The following is a 21,131-nucleotide window of genomic DNA, read 5'->3' as shown; positions in this document are numbered from 1 at the left end:
TAATTACCGTGCTAACTTTATTACCGCGAATGCACGTTCTCCTTCATGCGGCTATGATATTCGTGCGTCATAGGGCAGATCCAAGCCGTACCTTCTCGCTGTAGAAGGGCACGGAACATAATCCCTCAAACATCAGCCCTGCACGACACACGTTCATCGATTTAGTGTCATTAAATATGAAGGCAAGTATAACAGAAATTCATGAAATATACAACGAGCATGCAATAATAATGTTTTACAGATATTTTTAATTGTTATGTAACACAATATTATTTTATTAGGTACCTAATATAAATTCATTAATTCGCTAATTATTCGCGTTTCTATAACGTTACTTGTAAATAAGATATTTATTATAATTATTAAGTAATACTGTCGTAGATTATTACGATATTATTATCACTGTTATGACATTTTTATGCATGTAGTTGTGTATAAATATGATCATACAACATTCCGAACATCAAGTTAAACAACAGATAAAAAAAGTTAATAATAGCTTTAATAATAAGCTTGTTTCTAACGTTCAATGTTTGCTTTACCGCGTGGACACAGAAGTTACATACTCATCAGGATCACTCGAATGAATAATTTTATCGTGTGCACGCGCCCTTCTAACACCAGCGCCTAATTACATTTATTCAATATTTACTACGATACGATCAACACGTAGAACAGACTAACTGTGAGTCAGGTTGAATGAAATGGCATATCGAGCATTGCAAAGTCATTCTGCGTGCCTGCTGAATAGTTCCCCAACATAACTGCCGACGTTTTCCTATCCGTTGTCATTAAATTTTCCATATTCATGTATTCTGATAATGATACAAGTGTAATACATTCCAACTTTTCAATGGCACATATAAAAAGATGTCTCTTTTTTGTCCTCTACATAAAATTAGAATATTAGAATATTTTAAATAAAAATATTGTGTAAAAGAGATTAAGTAAAAATATATTTATTTAAAATTTTTTAATGAATTGTACTTGTTAATTTTTTAAATTATGGATCCGTATTTAGAAAACAGGTTTTTATTCGATAAATGTGCACATTTATTTCGGAAATTCTACAGTACATGTAACGTCAACTATACTCTAAATGCGTGCTAATACCTATTACACTAGAAGCGCGTTACGCGGACCATTGGTTTTATTTAACCGTGAAAATAGGTACAATTACTTCTTTCAGTTTATAGGAAATATTAATTAAAGAATGCTAAAATAACTAAAATGGAAAACGAATCTACAATTATCCATAATATTTTTAATATTATCTGTAAATGTATTTGATATTACATTCACATTTATGCTTAACTCGACAAGGCTGCGCGTAGTTAGAGCAGCAATCGAGTAACTCTCATACGGAATGATTGATGACTCCATTGTGCAGGGTTTCCCATGTCCCTGGTACGATTTCGTGCGAGCGATATACAAAAAGCCAGGCGCCATTTCGAAAATGAGCAGAATTATGGAAAATTCTGACCGGAAGATCGATTGGATAATAGATTTCGAAGGAGAGCTGTACGTACCAAGCTCCAATTCTGAATCCGAATCGTTTCGTTTAAACGTTCGAACATTTCTTAAAACTTGTGTAACAGATGTGTGAGATACTTATTTTCTCGTGACGCTCCTATATATGTATTAAATATTTTATTAGTAAGAGGAAAGACAAAAATATTAAAGGAGAACAGAGAGAGAAAGTTATTCGATATTTTGTTAACATATAGCTATTAAGGACATAATCGCAGCTATATAGTTTCATAAAATATAATAAATCATAAAATTAAATAAAATAGTTTCTTTTTCAAATTTTACAACTTTTTTGTAAATAATTAATTGTAAAAAATTAATCGATGTTAAATGGAATGTGTTATATAAAGAGAAATATAAAGTTATTCTATCCCTCAAGGGAAGATATTCAAAATTTCGGTTCTATCTTTAACTCGTATCTTTCTCCTTTTATTTCACGCGGTTTCAAAACTCCCCCGTTTTCCTCGCAGAAGTGACATCGTTTCAGTGGAATGTAGTGCATCATTTTATAAAGACGGAATCCTTCTGAAAATCCCACGCGATTTTTTCAATAGACAGCTGTCTGTTCGTCAGTAGACACCCGCTGAATTGTTGTGACTGGTTCTTTGATGGACACAACACCCAACATCCGAAAACGTACTGTTTAAGACGTGACATCTGGGTGCGCCGGACAATTAACATTAGGCGCTCTTCAAATATCATCTCAAGCAGTTGACACGTTGACAAAAGTCAAGGTTTACTACCTTTCTCAAACACAGTAAAATATTTGTATGTAAACAAACACAAAAACAGGGATATTTTTTAAAGTTATTTCTAACGCTTCTGTTGAACATTATCGAAGCTTTTGAATTAACTTTCTAATCTCTCTTATTACAAATGTCGAATGACAGAGATAGCTACTTCACATTTTCTGCTTTAATGTTATTCCGTCACTTTAATTGTTTTATTACTATTTGTCGAATCTCGAATAAAAACACATTAGTTTCCGACAATGTGTGTAGTAATTGCTAATAAAAAAATTAATTTGTGTTATATGTATAATAAACAATACCGACGCTAGAGGAGAGAAGTTTTAATAGAAAAAAGAAGCACTTTAGAAAGCGACGGATTATTGTGGCTTGCAGATAAAAGTCAGGACTGCAACAAAACGACTATAGCTCAGCATGACAATGCAGGTGCCTCATCCCACGTCAAATCTCAGCATGATACCGCACGAGACGACGGGTACTGGACCGATTGAGTAGACTATAATTGTTTAATGGGATTAGAATCCCAAGCAAAGTTTACGCGTCGTCTGGAAAGAAAGGTGCTGATATTTATCCAACATTAGACCAGACTAAACCCAAATTTACTAATTTAATCCTCGCAAATTTCGACAAACACGTCTTCCAAATATTTACCTGAGAAATCACACCTTATCGATGAAAAATCGTGCAGTATAATTGCTTTTGTCTTAGTTCTACCATATTTCTCAATAACAATAGGAATCTTTATAGACAAGATGCTAATTATTATTAACTCTATATGATAAATTAAATTGCGCTACACAAATGTTTTGATAAGTCCATTATCTCACAGTCTCGACGCGAAAATCATATAATTGTCAAAAGTATTAAATAAAGAACCTTATTATTTATAGATTTTTAGGTACACATTAATTTGTTTAACTTTAATTTAGCATTTTACTATCAAAATGAATTACTAATATTATAGTAATAGTAGTATAAAAAACAAAATACTCACACACACAAAATGTATTTCCTATGGAAATTTGTCCTGTAAGTATTATTGATTGACGTTAACGGTGTACTAAGATCTCATATTTATATCAATAATGTTATTAATTTTAACTGTATGAAAATGAGACATTTAAACTCAAAGATCAAAATGTACGAAAAGTCTGAATTATTACACATATTGCGATAAAGATAAGGTATATGTAACTGCGCGTTCAAGTGAAAAAGATTAGCCGACAGCAAGAATCAGAACTATCAAACGTCACTGTGGCTCGATCAAGATGAAGATTCCCTGGTCTGATGCACGGAACAGGACGGATGTCGCGGGTGGCCGCAGGTGGCGCCCTCGATATAAGCTCTTCTGACTGAACTGCTGATACGGGACCATGCTTCTAAAACTCTCACGGTGGAATGTGTCATCCTGTCACTGCGCTCTCGCATGGGGTAAGAGATATCCCATGGGCCGTCACGCGTCCTTCGGACGAGCGAGCTCTTGTCACTTTTCTTGGATCCCCTTATTGCCAAAAATGTTCACGACTCATCTGTTAAATAATAATTAGGATAATGTTCTTTTACAATTGACTTAATTAATATAATATTTTGATTATTAGCAACTGCAGCAGAGTCTCTTGACTTAATATTATATATTACATTTTTAAAAATCTTTAAGACCGTACAATGATAAACAACAACAAGAAGAAAGAAGCCAAAATTATGTAATATTCTTTGCAATACAAGAATTACAGAATTTTAAATACGACAATTTAAAATTATCATCTTCAGATTTTAATATGTCATTCAAAACACTATTAAGATTCATGATGCCTATGAGCATCAAAAATTGTTAATCAATTAAATTCGTGATATTACTACGGTAGTAAGTATGTATGCGTCAATGCTGAAAAACTATCAGCGTCGCGATTTATATGGGGAGACTACATACGCAGTATACAAAATTCACACATAATTATAATAAGTATTGTGAACCAGTTTTGACCGTTATTGGCTTCCTTCTTCTTGTTATTATATTACATTTCATTATATTATTCATAATTCAGCCTTTTTTGTATCATGTTATATGTATATCATTGATACAAGACTTTTTAGAGTTACGATTATTCTTAACTGTAGTGTTATTAAAGAAGTTTATTACTTTATAACACTAATTAATCTTTAAATATTTATATTATATATAGAGTAAACTTTCAAAAAGTATTTTATCCAAAATTTGTAATTTTTAGAAAATGAGAAAAACAGAAACTACACACAAGAAAACTATACACTTTACAAAAAATAATAATATAATATGTCAACCAGGAATGTATTAAACAAAATTGCTGTGAACAATTGCTAAAAATGTTAAATAAATGCATTTTGTTTGTCTTTAGTTAAAATATGCACATCACACTTCGAATCTCTATACCTTTTTTCAGTCATATAAATTGACGATGAAAAAATGTTTTCTAAACATCTCAAAGTAGCTTATTATAATATCAGTTTTTTTAAATATTAAACACTACACCATTTCTAACTGAAAAAAAATAAAATTTTGGACAAAGTAGCTTATTATAATATCAGTTTTTTTAAATATTAAACACTACACCATTTCTAACTGAAAAAAAAAATAAAATTTTGGACAAAACGCATTTTGAAAGTCTGCGCTCCCTATATATAAAATAAATATAATACATAAAGTACGAATAGAATAATTAGTATAAATATAAAATAAAGTATGCGATTTAATTCGATCGTATTATCACACCTACATACAATCATATTTTTTTACAATTGATAATAAAACAATAGAGAACAAAATTAAAATGAATAAGTTAAATACTAATTTTTTAAAAATATCATCTATCTATTAAAATTGCATTAGAAAAAGATGTTTTGTGTATTTTTAACTTTCAATATAAGTTCTCAAACTTTATTATTAAATCAAATCACTGATGAAATCAATCACTACACAGAGTATATTTTATCTTATATATATTCTGTCTTTTTTAAATTTAATTTGTAAAATGTTGTAATTTGTAAATGCTTATTAAACAGATAGCTCTAAATTTATTGAAAATTTTAAATAAGGGTATAATAATGTAATAGAAAAATGAAATTTTTATGAGGGTGTATATTGAGCTTAAGAAAAAGTATTGTTTGTAGTTTCTAATAATTATATAAAATTATATACAATTGTAAAACTATTAAATCATGTCCCTTGATTTTTTAATTATTTTAAAGATATTTTTAATATTGTATTTAATAAACGGTTAAATTCTCAATTGAATAAATATAAAATTTTATATTTTCTAAATAATAAATTAATAAAAATAAAGTGTTTTAAGTAGAGAAGCACTCAAAATAAAAATTCTTTATAAATTTTAAAAAAGTTTTTCAGAGGTGTAGCGTCGAATGTGATCTAGTCCTTCGCTATATCTTTAGTGTATTGTCATGTCAGGGTTTCGACGACGTGAGGATGATGAATATCCTAGCAGTCTGAAGAGTCACAAATTGTTTCGTGCGTCGGTCGCGCGCCTGTGTGACCGAAATATCTCTTTCTTATTTATTAGCGTGACATTGCAGCTACCAAATTAAATTATCTATCTCTACTTCTTTTTTAGATATTACAAGCCAACACAAAAATTATCTGCAATGATGTACTTTATTTCACATTTATGATATATACTTTAGTGTTTCTCTTCTAAAAATTCATATGTAGGAAATAATAAAATAGATATAAATTTCACCGTTAGTTAACAATCAGTTCTCAGCATTTTAATGAATTTAATATAAGATAGGATATATTTATGCATACAGTAGATCAACCATATAATAATCAAACTATTCAGTTATAATAAAAACGCAGGATGTTTGTGTGTACCTTGATATCTTGAGGCGGGCAAGACACGCAAGTACATAGAAAGACCCGTCAAGAGCGTGAAAAGAAAAAAGGCAGAAGGCACAAAACAACCTATCCAGGGGATGGAAAGGCGGAGGTTGCTTGCCTCCGGATAGCATAGAAGGTGGGTACCGAGATATAATACCCGACTCCTACCCGACGCGACGATAAGTGTCAACTGCAGCGTGCCAGATAAAAAGAAGGAACGAAAAATAAAATTCACACTGGTGATCCATCATGAAGCAGTGGACTCGGGGCGCGCAGACTCATTCGCGATTGGCTGGCACCGCCCAATCGTCATCACGTGACTACGTCTAAGTACCGCCCACCAATAATGGAGACTCCCCCTTGAACTAACCTTACGCAGCGCAATACCTCCACTCTACGACTGGGCGATACGCCCAAGTAAGAGAGAGAAGGAAAACTTAAACACGCCAGACTACTGCGGGTCAGTCTCACCTGTGTGCAGCTTTCCGCTACGCTAGTCCACCTCACCAGTCCACTCCAACGGCCCGTGTTGGACGGATCGACTGCACGAGTGTCCGCACGGATTATTTTTGTAGATGACGGTTAATATTTCGCAGTGCTCGCGAATTGGCATCGTTCACTCTATTCTCGGAAGACTTTAATTATTCACTTTCAGAACGTATCAAATTTAGATCATGGATATTTGCCGTAAAGAGTTTTATAAAGCTGTTATTTATATTTTCTATGTGATTTTAGTGCGCATTTGTGATAACTTGGAGATTTAATAGTTAGTTGCATCTGTGAGTTTGTGTAACCCGATATGGACATTTATCGATTTATTTGAAAGACTTTTATTCAAGATTTCTATATCTTGCCAAGTACTTAAGGTTAATTTTGTGCTGTTTACTGTAAATTTGTTTAATAGGACAAATTTAAATGTTTACTCTTCTGTGGTATTTGTGTGAAATAAAAAATTGTAAATTTTTATACGCAATGTTGAAATAATCAATTGAGGAAACAGTGGTATAATTTTAGCCATGATGTAAATCATTTGTCTTGCTTCCACTTGGACAGTACACATCGGAGTTGCTGAAACAGTGGGTGGTCAATTGATTCGTCTCTCCGTTACGAGGATGATGATGATGGACATGGGCATGTACGGGACCTATGGCAAACCTGACTCATATCCTAACTATGTGTTCTCGGGTCAAGGAAATCATCACCATCACCACCATCACCAGCCTTCATCCGTCGGTGGTCACGTGTCTGTGCCTCCTTCCCCAGAGGTAGCTCCAACTCATTACTACCCCCAGACTGCAGTGGCGCCATATTCTTCATCGTCTTCCGAGAGTTTCTTAACCGCCGATTCGGGCACATCGTCCAGTACACCGCCTCAAGGCTTCTACTCCCCGACGGGTGCCGTTCTCCACGAGAATGGCTCCACCACAGCGATAATCTCTTCGGAGAATGGCCTGAGCTACACCAATCTGGATTACGCATCGTCTTCATCGTATCCAAATCAGCAGCAGCATGCAGTAGCCTCGGTGGATCCGCATCAAAGTTACCACGTTCAACAGCCTGCTTACAGAGAAGATTCTCATCACCATCATCATCACCATCATCCATCCAGTGGTAGCAGCCTGCATCAAACCACAGTACCTCCAACTAGTCATCCAAGAACGGAGCATGATCAACAACTCCATCATCAATCTTCTAGTCATCACCATCACCATCATCACCATCATCACCATGAACCCGATTATCCAATAGCAGTTGGCGGGACTTCGAATTATCTTCATCAACTGCCCTCCTCGGACGAATCTTTGCATTATCAAACTCAGATACAACAGAGCGAGTTTTCCACGCATCCGTCGGCACATTATAAAGAAGAGAACTCGGACACAACTACCTATCACATTTTGCAACAGTCCAGTCACCTTCAACATCCTCATCAGCACGGGCATCATCATCAACAGCAACATTCGCATGCACATCATTCGCAGCAACAACAGCAACAGCAACAGGCGCAAGTACCCACGTACAAGTGGATGCAGGTCAAGAGAAACGTACCCAAGCCAGTCGGTAAGTGGCCACTATCCACACTTGATTTAAATTTCCGGTAGAGTCGACGCCTATGTACAGTGAGCAAACTAGCGTGAAATTAGGTATTCTGTGGGCGCAATCCAGTAGCCATTCGTTAAACCTCGTTCAACTTGATTGCTTGTTCATAGCTTGGTGTATGAAGATGCAGAATCATGGCTGTCTTATCTTTCATGGTTCCGTTATTTGAAAAGCACTATCATTGCCGGATAGTGCGCTACCGTTTTTAAAATTATATAGTCACAGTAATTCAATTCAATTCAACATATATCTGCGACAAATTATGAATATTAATAATTTAGAAATCATTAGTATATTTTACTCTAATTGATTTTATTAATATAAATTTTTTTATGTAACTTTTTTACAGAAGGAGTACGTTATTACTATTTACATGTTCATCATTATGAATGTTTCACATGCATTTTACATCTAATTAATATTACGTATTTATAAAATATGTAAAATCTTTTTATTTTTTATTTATTTATATATTTTTTAACATTAAAAATCATTTATCAAAGATCAGAGATAATATTTATTTTTTTATTGTGCTAATGAAGCAATCTCAGTTTCTGAAAGTCACAACTTAACCAATTGATTCTTGTTAAAGATACACAAAAATTTAGTACATCAAAATCATTATTTTGTAAAGTAACATTTGATAGAAGATGAACAATTTTTACATAGATGGTCTTCAATTAAGATTGTCAAACAAGGCGGACAGTTTGTCAAAGACAGAATGTGACATGCTATTCCGTAATCGTTAAGTCAGTGACTTTCAAACAATCTGTATGTATGAGAATTAATAAAGTGCGACATGTAATCTCGGTTTGCTATAATCATTAATCATACGCGCACCACCCAATAATACTAGCCTTATGAGAACTTAATGTCATTAGTCTGCAATTTGCTATCGTATTTCTTATTGATTTTCCTTTATCTTATCTTTAAAAGAAATGTTCACGTTTCATAAATCTTTAGTCTTAACTAGTTTTTTAATTCCAAATTAAATTAAATTTATCAAATTCAATATAAATTAAGTTTATTACTCAATATTATTTCGACCGTTTTTAAAACTTAAATTTGTTATTGTAAAACGTAATTACGTTTTTCGTAAATACAATCATAATAAATGTGTAGTGTGAATGAGTTTATAACAAAAATTATCATAAACCCATATTATCATTCGGAATCGTATCTATTATGTCCGAGATAAATATTGTTTTCCAAGATATTTATAACGAAAATTTATCAGTACGAATAATATCTTGCCTTAAAATTTGATTTTCGTTTACGCCTATGAGATTGTCGTAAAATCAATTGATAAGATTGGACATAAAATAAATAATAGAAAATAATGACATTGAAAAATACACCTTTCCACCGTTATCATGAATCAACTCTAAATATTAATAAACATATTTATGTAGTCTAAAACATGTTTATTATTATATATTTGAGTATAAATTGTATTCTTTACACTATAAGCTACATTTATATATTTTAATTACAATTGGTTTATACTAATAAAATAGTATGCGTTTATTTAATTATATTTTGGTATGTCTTTTTCCTACATCAAATATTTGTCTCATTGTAAGATTTATTTATACATATATATCTAATATTCTAAAAATCAAAAATAAATTTTTATACAACAGGATCTTTAAATAAAATTTATTGCAAAAAGATTTTAAAATTATTTAATAATTAACCAATAAAAACCTCTTTAATAGTGTTATTCATATATTTTATAAAATAAGTGAATTAGTTGCAACTGTATTTTTAAATACCGAGAACATACATTTTTATCACAATCGTTAAATATATAAATATGACTCAATTTTATTGTACGATGGTAATAGATCATTAATACATTGCGTTAAAACTTAACTAAATAAATCTTTATATACTCACACAAATTTATTAAATTAATTCTTAATAATAAGATAATTGATTTATTAAATAAGTTGGTATATTTATGAACTTTTAAAAACTTTACTCTGAAATGTATTGCTAAGAAAAATACATTCGTTTATTTTCTTGTTTATTGCAATTTGAGTATTCTTATCATCCATCTTTTGTAATAAACAATGAGATATTATAATATATAAAATATAGATAGAAATACTGCATAGATTAGAATACTACATAGCACACAGATTTACAATAATTTAATTAATATTTTTAGCTAACCTTTTATTATTTAAATAAAATATTAAATAAAATACAAAAATATAATTATACAAACATCTAATACAATTTATTAAATTAGTGTAACGTATACGTTTCGAGTATAAAAAAGATCTTTTTTTGTACTGAAGAGGACTCAAAACGAGGGTCGAAACGTTATACTAATTTAATAAATTGTATCTCACACACTTACATTCTGTGTTGGCTCTTATAAGCATTACTTATTATATTTACATATATACATATATAAAAATTAGAATTCATGGTCTGGAATATGTCTAAGTTGACCATATTGGTTTATAACTAAAGAGAGGGCAAAAATCTTTGCCCTCTCTTTAGTTATAAACAAAACATTATGACGAAAATATAAAGTAAATACAGTATTGTAGAATATAAATACAAAATTACAATATATATATATATATATATATATACATATATAATAAATTACAAAAATTAATAATCATCTTTTGGAAGAGAAATCTCAATGACTTATGAAATATTATACATCATGACTAATAACATACTACGACACGTTCTGCATTTTGCTTTATACGGACAATAACAGAATGAACAAACTGAGCAATAAACTGATACAATCAAGTCAGACGGACAGCCTGCACGATTTACTGTTATCTGTTGAATTCACCGTGTAATTATCAACAACGAATAGGGCATATTAGGCACTAGGCCATATACATACATGTTGGAAAATTTGTGTTAAATTTAACACATTTTACGTGTTTCTAACGGACTCAAATCTATGTGTTAAAAGGTAATGCAAATATCATTTAAGAAGATAAACTGAAAATAAATACTGACACAGTTTGTAAATAAATCGTGTGTGAGAGAGCATATTTTTTCAGTAAAATCTACATTTATAGTGTGTTAAATTAACACACATATTTTATTTATATATCTTTTTCATTTTAAAATTTACGTTTTAAAACACATTATTTTTATATTGTTTATTCATCAATTCATAAATCGTATTACTTTGACACTAAGAAATATTGAATCAACTTAACACAAACCATTAAAATAATACAATCGCGTGTTATGTTAAGTTAATACTCGAACATATTAAAAAATTCAACACAAAATGTTAACAAGGATTTGAGTGAACCGTTTCCAAATATAAATACAAAATGTTTCCTGCTGTGTACACGGAGAGAAGGATTTCTTAAAATTTACCCTGAAAATATAGTAATTATGGTATAATACAATAAATTTAAAGATTTTTACCATGCATTTCAGTAAAATTAATCATACTTATTTTACATTTTATTGTAGTTTTATTAATGAATGTGAGAGATTTACATAAAATTTCTTCGAAATATAATGTTGTCCCACGATTACCATATTTTCAGGGTAAATTTTAAGATATAGTTAATATAATTAAACGGTTAATGTAAACGTAGCACATGTATGAAACGTGTACGCGTATCATAGCTTTTATCATTTTATTAACATATCTCGACAAACGAACTTTGATGTCAAAGAAATAACTACATATTACTGTCAAATTGATTGGCCATGAAAGTGACGTAGCGTGGTTCATCGAAAATAATGCCTAAAAAGACCGGAATAGTTCCCCCAACTTCACACTAATTTGCTTAACGGCCTGGTGCTCCCCGCAATCTTCTAACTCAGAGAGTGAGTGTAAGCTTAGTCGTTTGATGGAGCTTGTCGGAATTACCAGCGTTTCACTTAATAGCTCATTATAATCGAATTAATAACGCCATCGCAGGCACTAAAGGGACTGACGTTTATTGCAGCAAAGCATGCAAACCGAAATGAAACTTTGTCACCCTCGTTTAACCCCTTTCGTTTTTACTCCTGCTGTTACATCTTGATATTTTTGTAATACACCGCGTACAATTCAATTTTCTTCGACAAATCTCTTACCACGATTTTGCCAAAAACATAATATTTGCAGTAGTTATATTATTATTTATACTTGAAAGTTTTTAGTTTATGGTCTAGAAACTTTTTTGTGTATGATAACTGTTATATATATGTACAATTTAATACAATAAATAATGAATATCAATATAAAGTGTTATAACATAAATGAGCAGAGAATATCTAAACCTATTAAATATTTCTTGGTAAATTTTCATTTAATATTCGTTTACAAAATATTATATTGTGAAAATACTTAGAAAAGATCAATAATCAAACTAATATTTATAATAAACGAACAATAAGATATATAAGATCATCAGAATACATACAATATAACTGTGCGTAATCACTGTGAAAAAGAAAATTATATTTAAGTGTGTGATACAATTAATTGAACACAATTACATTTAGAGCTGGTTAAGAAAGTACAGCACGCAACGAATATACGTTACAACGAGAAAATTTGAAAGAAATAACTAGATGGGCGGAGCGGAGCAGTGGGGCGATTTCGCTAGATTTTGGTTGGTTAACTTTTTTGGTTGGCCGAGGACTTACAATAGCGCTCCTTTTTTCTTCCCTACAGCTTCCATAACAAGCTTCAGAGGGTCTAGAATAGAGGGTCTCTCTATAGGGACGCACCCGGTACGGACCACCCTTAGTCAAGATTGGAGCGAGACAGGAGACGGAAAGACCGTCGTGATGCTGTCAACCCGCCCAATCTATCATACTAAACTCGATTTCTTCTCTCTATACTCAATAGCGGGATTGGCAATACCGCGCAGAGAAAAACGAGACAAACGAACGTCCCCTCGTAACATAGCAGTAATAATTCCATATCGTTGTCATGGTTAAGAAACGGAGAATTTCGTTCGAAAACCTCGGCTTATCAATATACTGTGATGTCTTAGCAACATAAAAATACAAAGATAGTAATATTTGTAATGCTTAACGTTTTACTGATATAATTTTTTGCATTATATATTATTAATAGAAGATTAAAATGCTGAATTGTATATTATTTAATCTTTTATTTATCTGGATATTATAATTTGTGATACAATAAAAATAAATAACAGCAGTTGTTGTGTCATTCAATCTTAATGAAAATCATATGATTTGTATGCGTCAAATGCGCAAGAAATAATTTATTTGTGTAATAAATTTAGGCAATAACAAATCATTGTTAGCTTTATATAAAATATTTAACAGTTTATAATTAAGAAAAAATAATAAATGATATCTTCTTTTATATGTTCCCGTCAGCAAAAATGACGAAATATGGAAGAATGATCAGATAGGCATATAAGTATCTCCATGTCTATCCTTGCTCATAGCAAAATATGAAATAAACAATATTTATCGCGCGAACACACTTCATAAATTACTTCCCACGTTCGGAGTTAGCCTGCTTCCTCGAAGACTATCACCTTTTAGGCTGGCTTAAAATATGCATGTCGCTATCGACGCCCTGACCGAATATATACAGGAGCGGCATTACGACGAGGCTAAAACTCACCATCGGCTCGTCAACTTTCGTGTGTTCTCTTCGTGCGCTTAGATATAATCAAATTTATTCGTGATTACGTAATACATAAAAAACAAATATAGAAAAAGATTGTAACGTATAGTATATTATGTTTTAATTAAAGCGAAATGATATATAGGCATATTAGTTAATAATACGTTATTTCACATAACAATTTATCGGAGACTCATAAAAGTACTATATTAAATTTTCTGTAGAAAGTATACAAATATTATTTATATTTCTGATATACAAAAGATGTGTTTCAGTCACGAGAAATTTCCCTGCAACGAGCTTGCAACATATTACTTGTGCATAAACAAGGCACTACATACCGTTTTATCGATTGATGAACAAAAATGCTTCGTGACTATGCTCGCACGAACGCAATAATTCGCTGACCGACAAGGTCCGAATTATCCCAACAGACGCAATAAGTACACTCGCTAAATGCAAAATCTCCCGAAAATCTGTAATCAAGTTATCCCGCGGGACTTAAACCATAAAACGGGGTGTCGCCGGACGTGCACGCCAGCCCTGAACTTGGGAGAGACCAAGAAGACGATATAGTGAAGGGAATAAAACCGTATGATAGAAAGAGAAAGTGAAGGCAAGACGATAAAGGAACAAAGATACGTAGAAACAGAAAAAGAGTATGAAGAGCTTCGGCTAAAGATAGAGAGACGCATAGGCTAAACGGGGAAGGAAGCGAGATAAACACGAAGAAGGACATGCCCGATTAAAGGAGAAAAAGGAAGATGAAAGTCGAACAAGAGAGAGAGAGAGACAGAAGGCAGAGATTGTGGGTAGAATCGAACAACTGGCTGGGCATGTTGCGCGCCGCTCCGTAAGGGTCGCCGGCGGACGCGTGAGTGAGTGGCCCGATATCTCGCGAGGGGATCAGAGGATCGTTCGCGTGTTTCCACCCGGGCTGCCACCCGCCGAACCCGGCAACCCCGGATCCCGCAACACAACCCTGGCAGCAACTGACCCTCCTCTGGCTGACCCCTCCCCCCACACCCCCCGCTGCCGCCCCCTTCAACGCGCCGGCAGCGCTGGCTGCCACCGCTTACTCCTGTCCGAGCGCGGCCCGACAGATCCGCTCGACCGGGCTCCGACAACCGCCGCCGCTGCCGCCGCCGCCGACGCTGTCCACGTGTCTCGCCTCACGGTAATTTTCATTTCCGCGCACCGCCGACGGCTGGCTGTGTAATCTTCCTTCACGCGGCTCAATTGCCGTAGACAGTATTTACACGTTACTTTTAGCCACCAAGCAGGGTGTTATTATAAATTCAATGATGAACATTTCTTTATACATATATTGCGAGTTATTAACAATTTTCGGTTGAATTTAATAACGTATCACATTTTGTAGAGATCGATAATAATAGCTAATAATAATAGCTCCTGACTGTAAATTCAAGTTTATAGAGAATGAAATGATCAAACTTTGCGATTAAATTATACAAGCAAGTGACAAGATTTTGAAATTTATTAAATTGAGACATCTCGTGATTTAAAAATGAAGAATTTCACGAAAAAGCTGCTTTATATCCTAATCGACAATACCTGTGCCAGTTGGGGGCGAGTTATTGCGAAGAAAGCGCGCGAAACTTATCAACGACTCTCACGAGGTGTCGTGCTGAGCCTAATTTCACCGGGAAGTGCTTCGGGCATACTCATGAACGCACAAACACACACGAACGTAAAACGCAGGGGAACCCGGAGTGTGAATGTCGAATGTGCTGCACGCAGCCCTTCCACATGTACGCCATATTATGGTACACAACATTGCCTTTTCGTACGCGACTGTGACTCAGGATATTACCTATCATAATGTTGAAATCAACGCGACCGTCGGGGCATAACTGACGGGGGGTTGCGAATATAAGGAACTATGTCGACGAAATCGTTTTGTCAATTCTTGCGATAAACTTGCGGCTAAATATATTATCTCTAGGAAAAATTTTGGGCAGATCGCAGGCAGCTCGGAAAATTTTGTTTGAATTTTTTGAGAAATTCTTGACACGTGTAATCGTAGATTAAAATACAATTTTGGCTAATCGCATTATTTTTACATAAATATATTGTACACGAATTGATACATGAATTTTTAGATTTGCATTTTCAAAAAAGTCACAACTACTTATGAAGTTAATCTTTCGATCGCATGGAATCATCTGCACTTATGCGTGCTTTTATACGTCGATAGTCTCCCCCTTAAAGGAACATTACGCAATTCAAATATTATTCAAAGGCTAAAAGCTATAGGGATAGTATGACGTAAGGAAAGGTGATAGTAAACATAACAGAATACAAGATGCTTATGTATTATATTACAGAAAGGACAGAGCTCTAGATACGGGCACTGATGCTTCTCCTACTATAATTCACAGAATTTTCTGACTCTAACAAGATAGACGCACATTGTGAAAAGAAAATAACTGTAAAATGAAAATAATTATCTATAAGTTATTTTTAGTTGTAACTCGTAATGATTTTTTTTTTACTGACACATTGATGCACCGTATTCAGGATCCAGCTGTATTTGATTTATATATAATGTTTGGATTATCCGCATCAACGCCAACCACCCGAGCTCCTAAATAAATACGCGCATCGTCTTGTGATAATTTAGTCATCTGCAGTTTAAAGGACGACGATGTTACTACGACTTGTCGAAAAAAAAAAAAACACTTCGTATTCATAACCATAAAATTTCATTTCGTTACATTTCTATAGATTGTAGATGTTTAGATTATATCTAATATTAAATAATGTTTTATATAATAAAAATTCTTTTATTTGAAAAATCTATCAAATGATACTATAATTGTATAATATAATCGTGTTATAAAATGTGACTCTACGAAAATTTTATAGAAGATAATTAAAAATGTCAATCTCTCTCTCTCTCTCTCTCTCTCCCCCCCCCCTATTTACACAGCAAACGATTCCTGACATTAAAGACTACTAATTTCTATGTACAGTATAACGTTGAGCTTAAAGTAAGACCGCTGACGTAAGAATATTTGATGCGTGCTCGTGATATAATTTCTGCGTAACATACACGAGCGTAACTTGTCGATAATACTCTGTGGTAACAATAACAATAAGATTCAATTCTATCATGTTTTTTATTTTGAAATGATAAATCTACAACAAATCCTTTTTTTATTTATTTCTCAAAAAGAGATATAAAGCTCCTTTATTTATAAAAAAGTATCTGTTTTCCTGCATACATATATATTAATCTACGGAAATTCAAAGTTTCTTATCTTCTACGTTGTATGGATACAACGTCTTCGTTGTTGCCAAAGGAAATTCGTACAGAAAATCAACGGCACCGTAGTCGGTCCTCCGTTAAAGTGCTAAATTGATGAATGAGTCGCAGAAACGAGAAACATTTCATTGTATCTGGCAGTGGCACGTCTAATAGAACTTGTCCAAGTTTATTATTCGGCTTGGAAAACCGTAAGCTTAATGGCCACAAGCTAAATTCAGGGTCTCGGTATATAAGTGACGGATCTTTTTTCGGATATATTAGAAAATTCGCAAAAGTTATTTTATAAATATAAATATTTGGTATGTACCAAATTTGATACGATACACATAAAGTGATTTTTACGAACGCATAAAGAACGTCAGGCTACTACAACTTCCTAAGACCAAACAAAAAATGTATTATAAAAATGTCGAAGAGGGCCAAGTTGCAGGAGACATTGAAGGAAAATGTACATAATAGAGAAGACGCGACTTTAAGGCGGTGGCTGACAGTTTTGTCCCCTGCTATTAAGTAAATTGACTGCTACATACCGTAGTCTAAATAACAATCTAATTTTCATAATGTATCCTCATCCTTCTGTCGAAGCCTGTCACTTCTGCCCTTCAATATTTTAATTGCATTATCTTTTGAAGTAAAAATTTATCTACACATCATAAGATAATACCGAATATTAAGAAATCATAATATCTGAATACGACTAAGCAGAAAAATCAAAAATTTTACGTAACGACGTAACGGATGTTTGCTCTACAGCTGATGCAATTTGATCCAGATTTAGGGCTCAACCCTACCGTTCTTTCAGCTTTGTACAGGTCATCTCCCTAAAATTGCTCTCCGGATAGTGACCAGCTGTTATGGCCAGCAAACGACTGTCACTTAAAGGATTTGACTTGATCTTGATTCGACACATATTACGTTCGTGTCTGTTACGTTTTCTATTATACGTAAAGGACTACCAAATTGGAAATATCCGAATTAGAAATATAACAATCGTTTACGTTTGTCATATTTGACAATTATAAATTATTAAAAATTCTGCACTTTATATGTTTGTGAACAAAAATTTGCAAACGTATTTCAAATGAGTTTTTACTGACAGTGAATATTTAGTTAACGAAAATCTTTTTTAAATATTTTAAATTTTAACAACTACATTCTAAATTGTACTACAACAGAATACAATTAAAGTTATAAATAAAAACAGAAAAAATATTATCTATTACAATTACTGAAACTTATTCCATAAAAATATACATATATGTAATTCTATATCATTTTTCCCGCTAAGGAAAAATTTATTATTAATTAACTAAAGAATAGGTCAGCTAAGACTAACTTAATGACATCTATATATGCAGGGCTGGGCACATTTCAAATACATTGCGAAATATATTTTGTAACATATTTCAAGAAGGTTATTCTATGTATTTTGAATTTCAAATACATTTTCAATGTATTTTGTATTTGAAATATCAAAAAATTTGTAATAATAACCTTTGACAAGAATAATAGTAACTTATAGTTTTTCTTATATGACAATTGGCGATACTGATTATATTTTCGTCAACTCTTAAACAGTGTTAAGTCATCAGTATATTACCAAATCTCATGATCTCGCACAAGAAAGTAAGTTTCTCGTGAGGTTCTCGTACGGCTGATAGTATAAAACAACAGAATTTTTAAAGAGTGCAAGAGAGTGAAGCTCTAGACACAATGCGAGGGAATAGCAATAACGATGGAAATAATATGATTTCAACCAATATAGGTGTAATAACCTTGGCTATTGCAGGCAGCTGAAGCAATTTGCATTATCAGGCTTTGCATCACTAGTTGCAAGTCATCTCTTGTTTTGGCTCTGGGCTTGACTTGTCTCTTTCTGTCTCTTCTTGTTCTATAGCGAGATTCTCTAAACATCTTATTGATGAGATTGTCGATATCCACGATATCGTTAACTACCCGATGAAAGTCGCGCTTTATTCAGAACTTGTTACTGGCTGTCGACGCTGTCGCTAATTAACTGATAATCATCGATAAAACATTAGAGAAATCCTGCTACTAATACTGTATATAAAACCTGCGGCACACGATGTTTATTTTTGTGCTAAATTACTTCTGTTTTAATAAAACAGATAAAATATAAAATACAAATTTTGGAAGTATTTCTAAATACTTAAAAAAAAGTATTTTTTATTCAAAATAAAAATGTGGATATATTTTATATTTAAAAATCGAAAGAGTGAAAGTATTTTGCATTTTATATTTTGTATTTCAAATATCATCATATACATATATATATACTTTAATGATGTATTTTGCTCAGCCCTATATATATTTTACACACACACACACACACACACACACACACACACACACACACACACACACACACACATACAGAGATGGGCAAAATATTAAAAAAATTGTATTTAAATGCAAAATACAAAATACTCAAAAAAATGTATTTAAATACATAGTTTTTTTATTCTTTTTTAAATACAAAACACTTTTTTCCAATTTGATTTAAACTTATTTAATGCAGGGGTGGAAAAAATACATTAAAATCATATTTATATACAAAATATCTTTTAAAACCTTTTATTTAATGAAAAATGAGCGTACAGTTTTACCGATGTTTTCATTCTAAACCTATATGCTTGGATATCGCGTGTCGCTCGCTACGAACATCGCGTTGGTGCCGGTCTACAACCGGTATAACAGTGATACAAGCTACGGCTTTTATATATATACATATATATATATATATATATATCTTCCTGTCACTCTAATCTTTTCGAGTCCATGCACTCCGAGCCAATCAAAAGATTTGGATCACGTGGCGACTCTCTTCTTAGATGCGTTCTAATTTCACTGCCAGTGCTATAATCTATAGCGCACGTAATGTATACTGTATAGTTTCAGCATTGGCAGTGAATATCAGAACGCTTCCGTTACTTTCTAGCTTTTGATCCCGGATTTTCGGGCACCACCGAGAATCTGTGATGTATTTAGTATTTACAACAAATTTAAAATACAAAATACAAAAATGTATTTAAATACGTATTTAAATAGATTTTATTTCAAATACTGCCCACCCCTGTATGTGTATATATATACATATACATATATATATAATATATAATATAATTATTCTGCATAGATATTATATTTATAGCAAAAACAACAAATTTGTTTCAGCGACGAAAGCAAATCCTAACGTAATCGAGTTCGGTGGCGGTGCAGCCGCAGGATCAAGCTCATCCGTGTACGGAAGCACCGCCAGCGGAACAGTGAGCTGCATCGCCGGTTCGTTGGCTGGTATCGCTGGTAGCTTCAACAATACAGGCCGTACGAACTTCACGAATAAGCAGCTCACCGAATTGGAGAAAGAATTTCACTTCAACAAGTACCTGACGCGAGCGAGGCGTATCGAGATCGCTTCCACGCTGCAGCTTAACGAGACGCAGGTGAAGATCTGGTTTCAGAACAGACGAATGAAGCAAAAGAAGCGTATGAAGGAAGGTCTAATACCGGCAGATAGCACGAATGTGACGCCTCTGAGTGGTGCTAGGAGTAGCAGCAATTCTCCGACGGGCTCGTCCAGTCACGAAATCGGCGGTCTCGGTTTGTCTAGCTTTTCTAGTGACAACAGAAGAGAATCACCCCCATCTTCCAAGGATTGACGCGACTTTTGCTGCAGTAACGAACGGCACTATGGTCTATGATTCGATAATTGGTAGCGCTCGGTGATTATCAGAGCTAAAAGTTTAATAAGAATCATGACAATTACTGCAGCCACGAGTCATTTTCAAATTCACTATTTCAGGCTGCATCATGAGAACACAATACGGCGAAAAAGTTAAGACAAGTAATGTTATTCTGTATCCTGAAAGTAGAGGTATGTGATATATATGTATATACGGGATACATCTAAACATCCCGTTTCTAAACTATAGAATATGACATTGATTGTAATTCCATCATATTGTA

At 33.1% G+C, this 21,131-nt stretch overlaps 1 protein-coding gene across 1 annotated transcript; it reads left to right on the top strand.

The window, feature by feature from the left end:
* The first annotated feature begins 7,262 nt into the window (after positions 1-7,262).
* Positions 7,263-20,824, top strand: LOC108773948 (homeobox protein Hox-B1a). Its single transcript, XM_018539936.1, has 2 exons — positions 7,263-8,211; positions 20,340-20,824. The coding sequence occupies exons 1-2, from the start codon at positions 7,263-7,265 to the stop codon at positions 20,822-20,824; spliced, it is 1,434 nt and encodes a 477-aa protein (XP_018395438.1).
* The last annotated feature ends 307 nt before the right edge of the window (positions 20,825-21,131 follow it).

Source organism: Cyphomyrmex costatus, unplaced genomic scaffold (genome assembly GCF_001594065.2).
Source record: "Cyphomyrmex costatus isolate MS0001 unplaced genomic scaffold, Ccosl1.0 scaffold229, whole genome shotgun sequence".
Taxonomy (NCBI): Eukaryota; Metazoa; Arthropoda; class Insecta; order Hymenoptera; family Formicidae; genus Cyphomyrmex; species Cyphomyrmex costatus.
This window is presented reverse-complemented; position numbering and strand designations above follow the sequence as displayed.

Bases quoted from the DNA above. Each gene is read 5' to 3' on its own strand.
- LOC108773948 (XM_018539936.1), top strand. From the start codon at position 7,263: ATGATGATGATGGACATGGGCATGTACGGGACCTATGGCAAACCTGAC. The intron at 8,212-20,339 runs GTAAGTGGCCAC...AATTTGTTTCAG, and splicing joins AAACGTACCCAAGCCAGTCG to CGACGAAAGCAAATCCTAAC.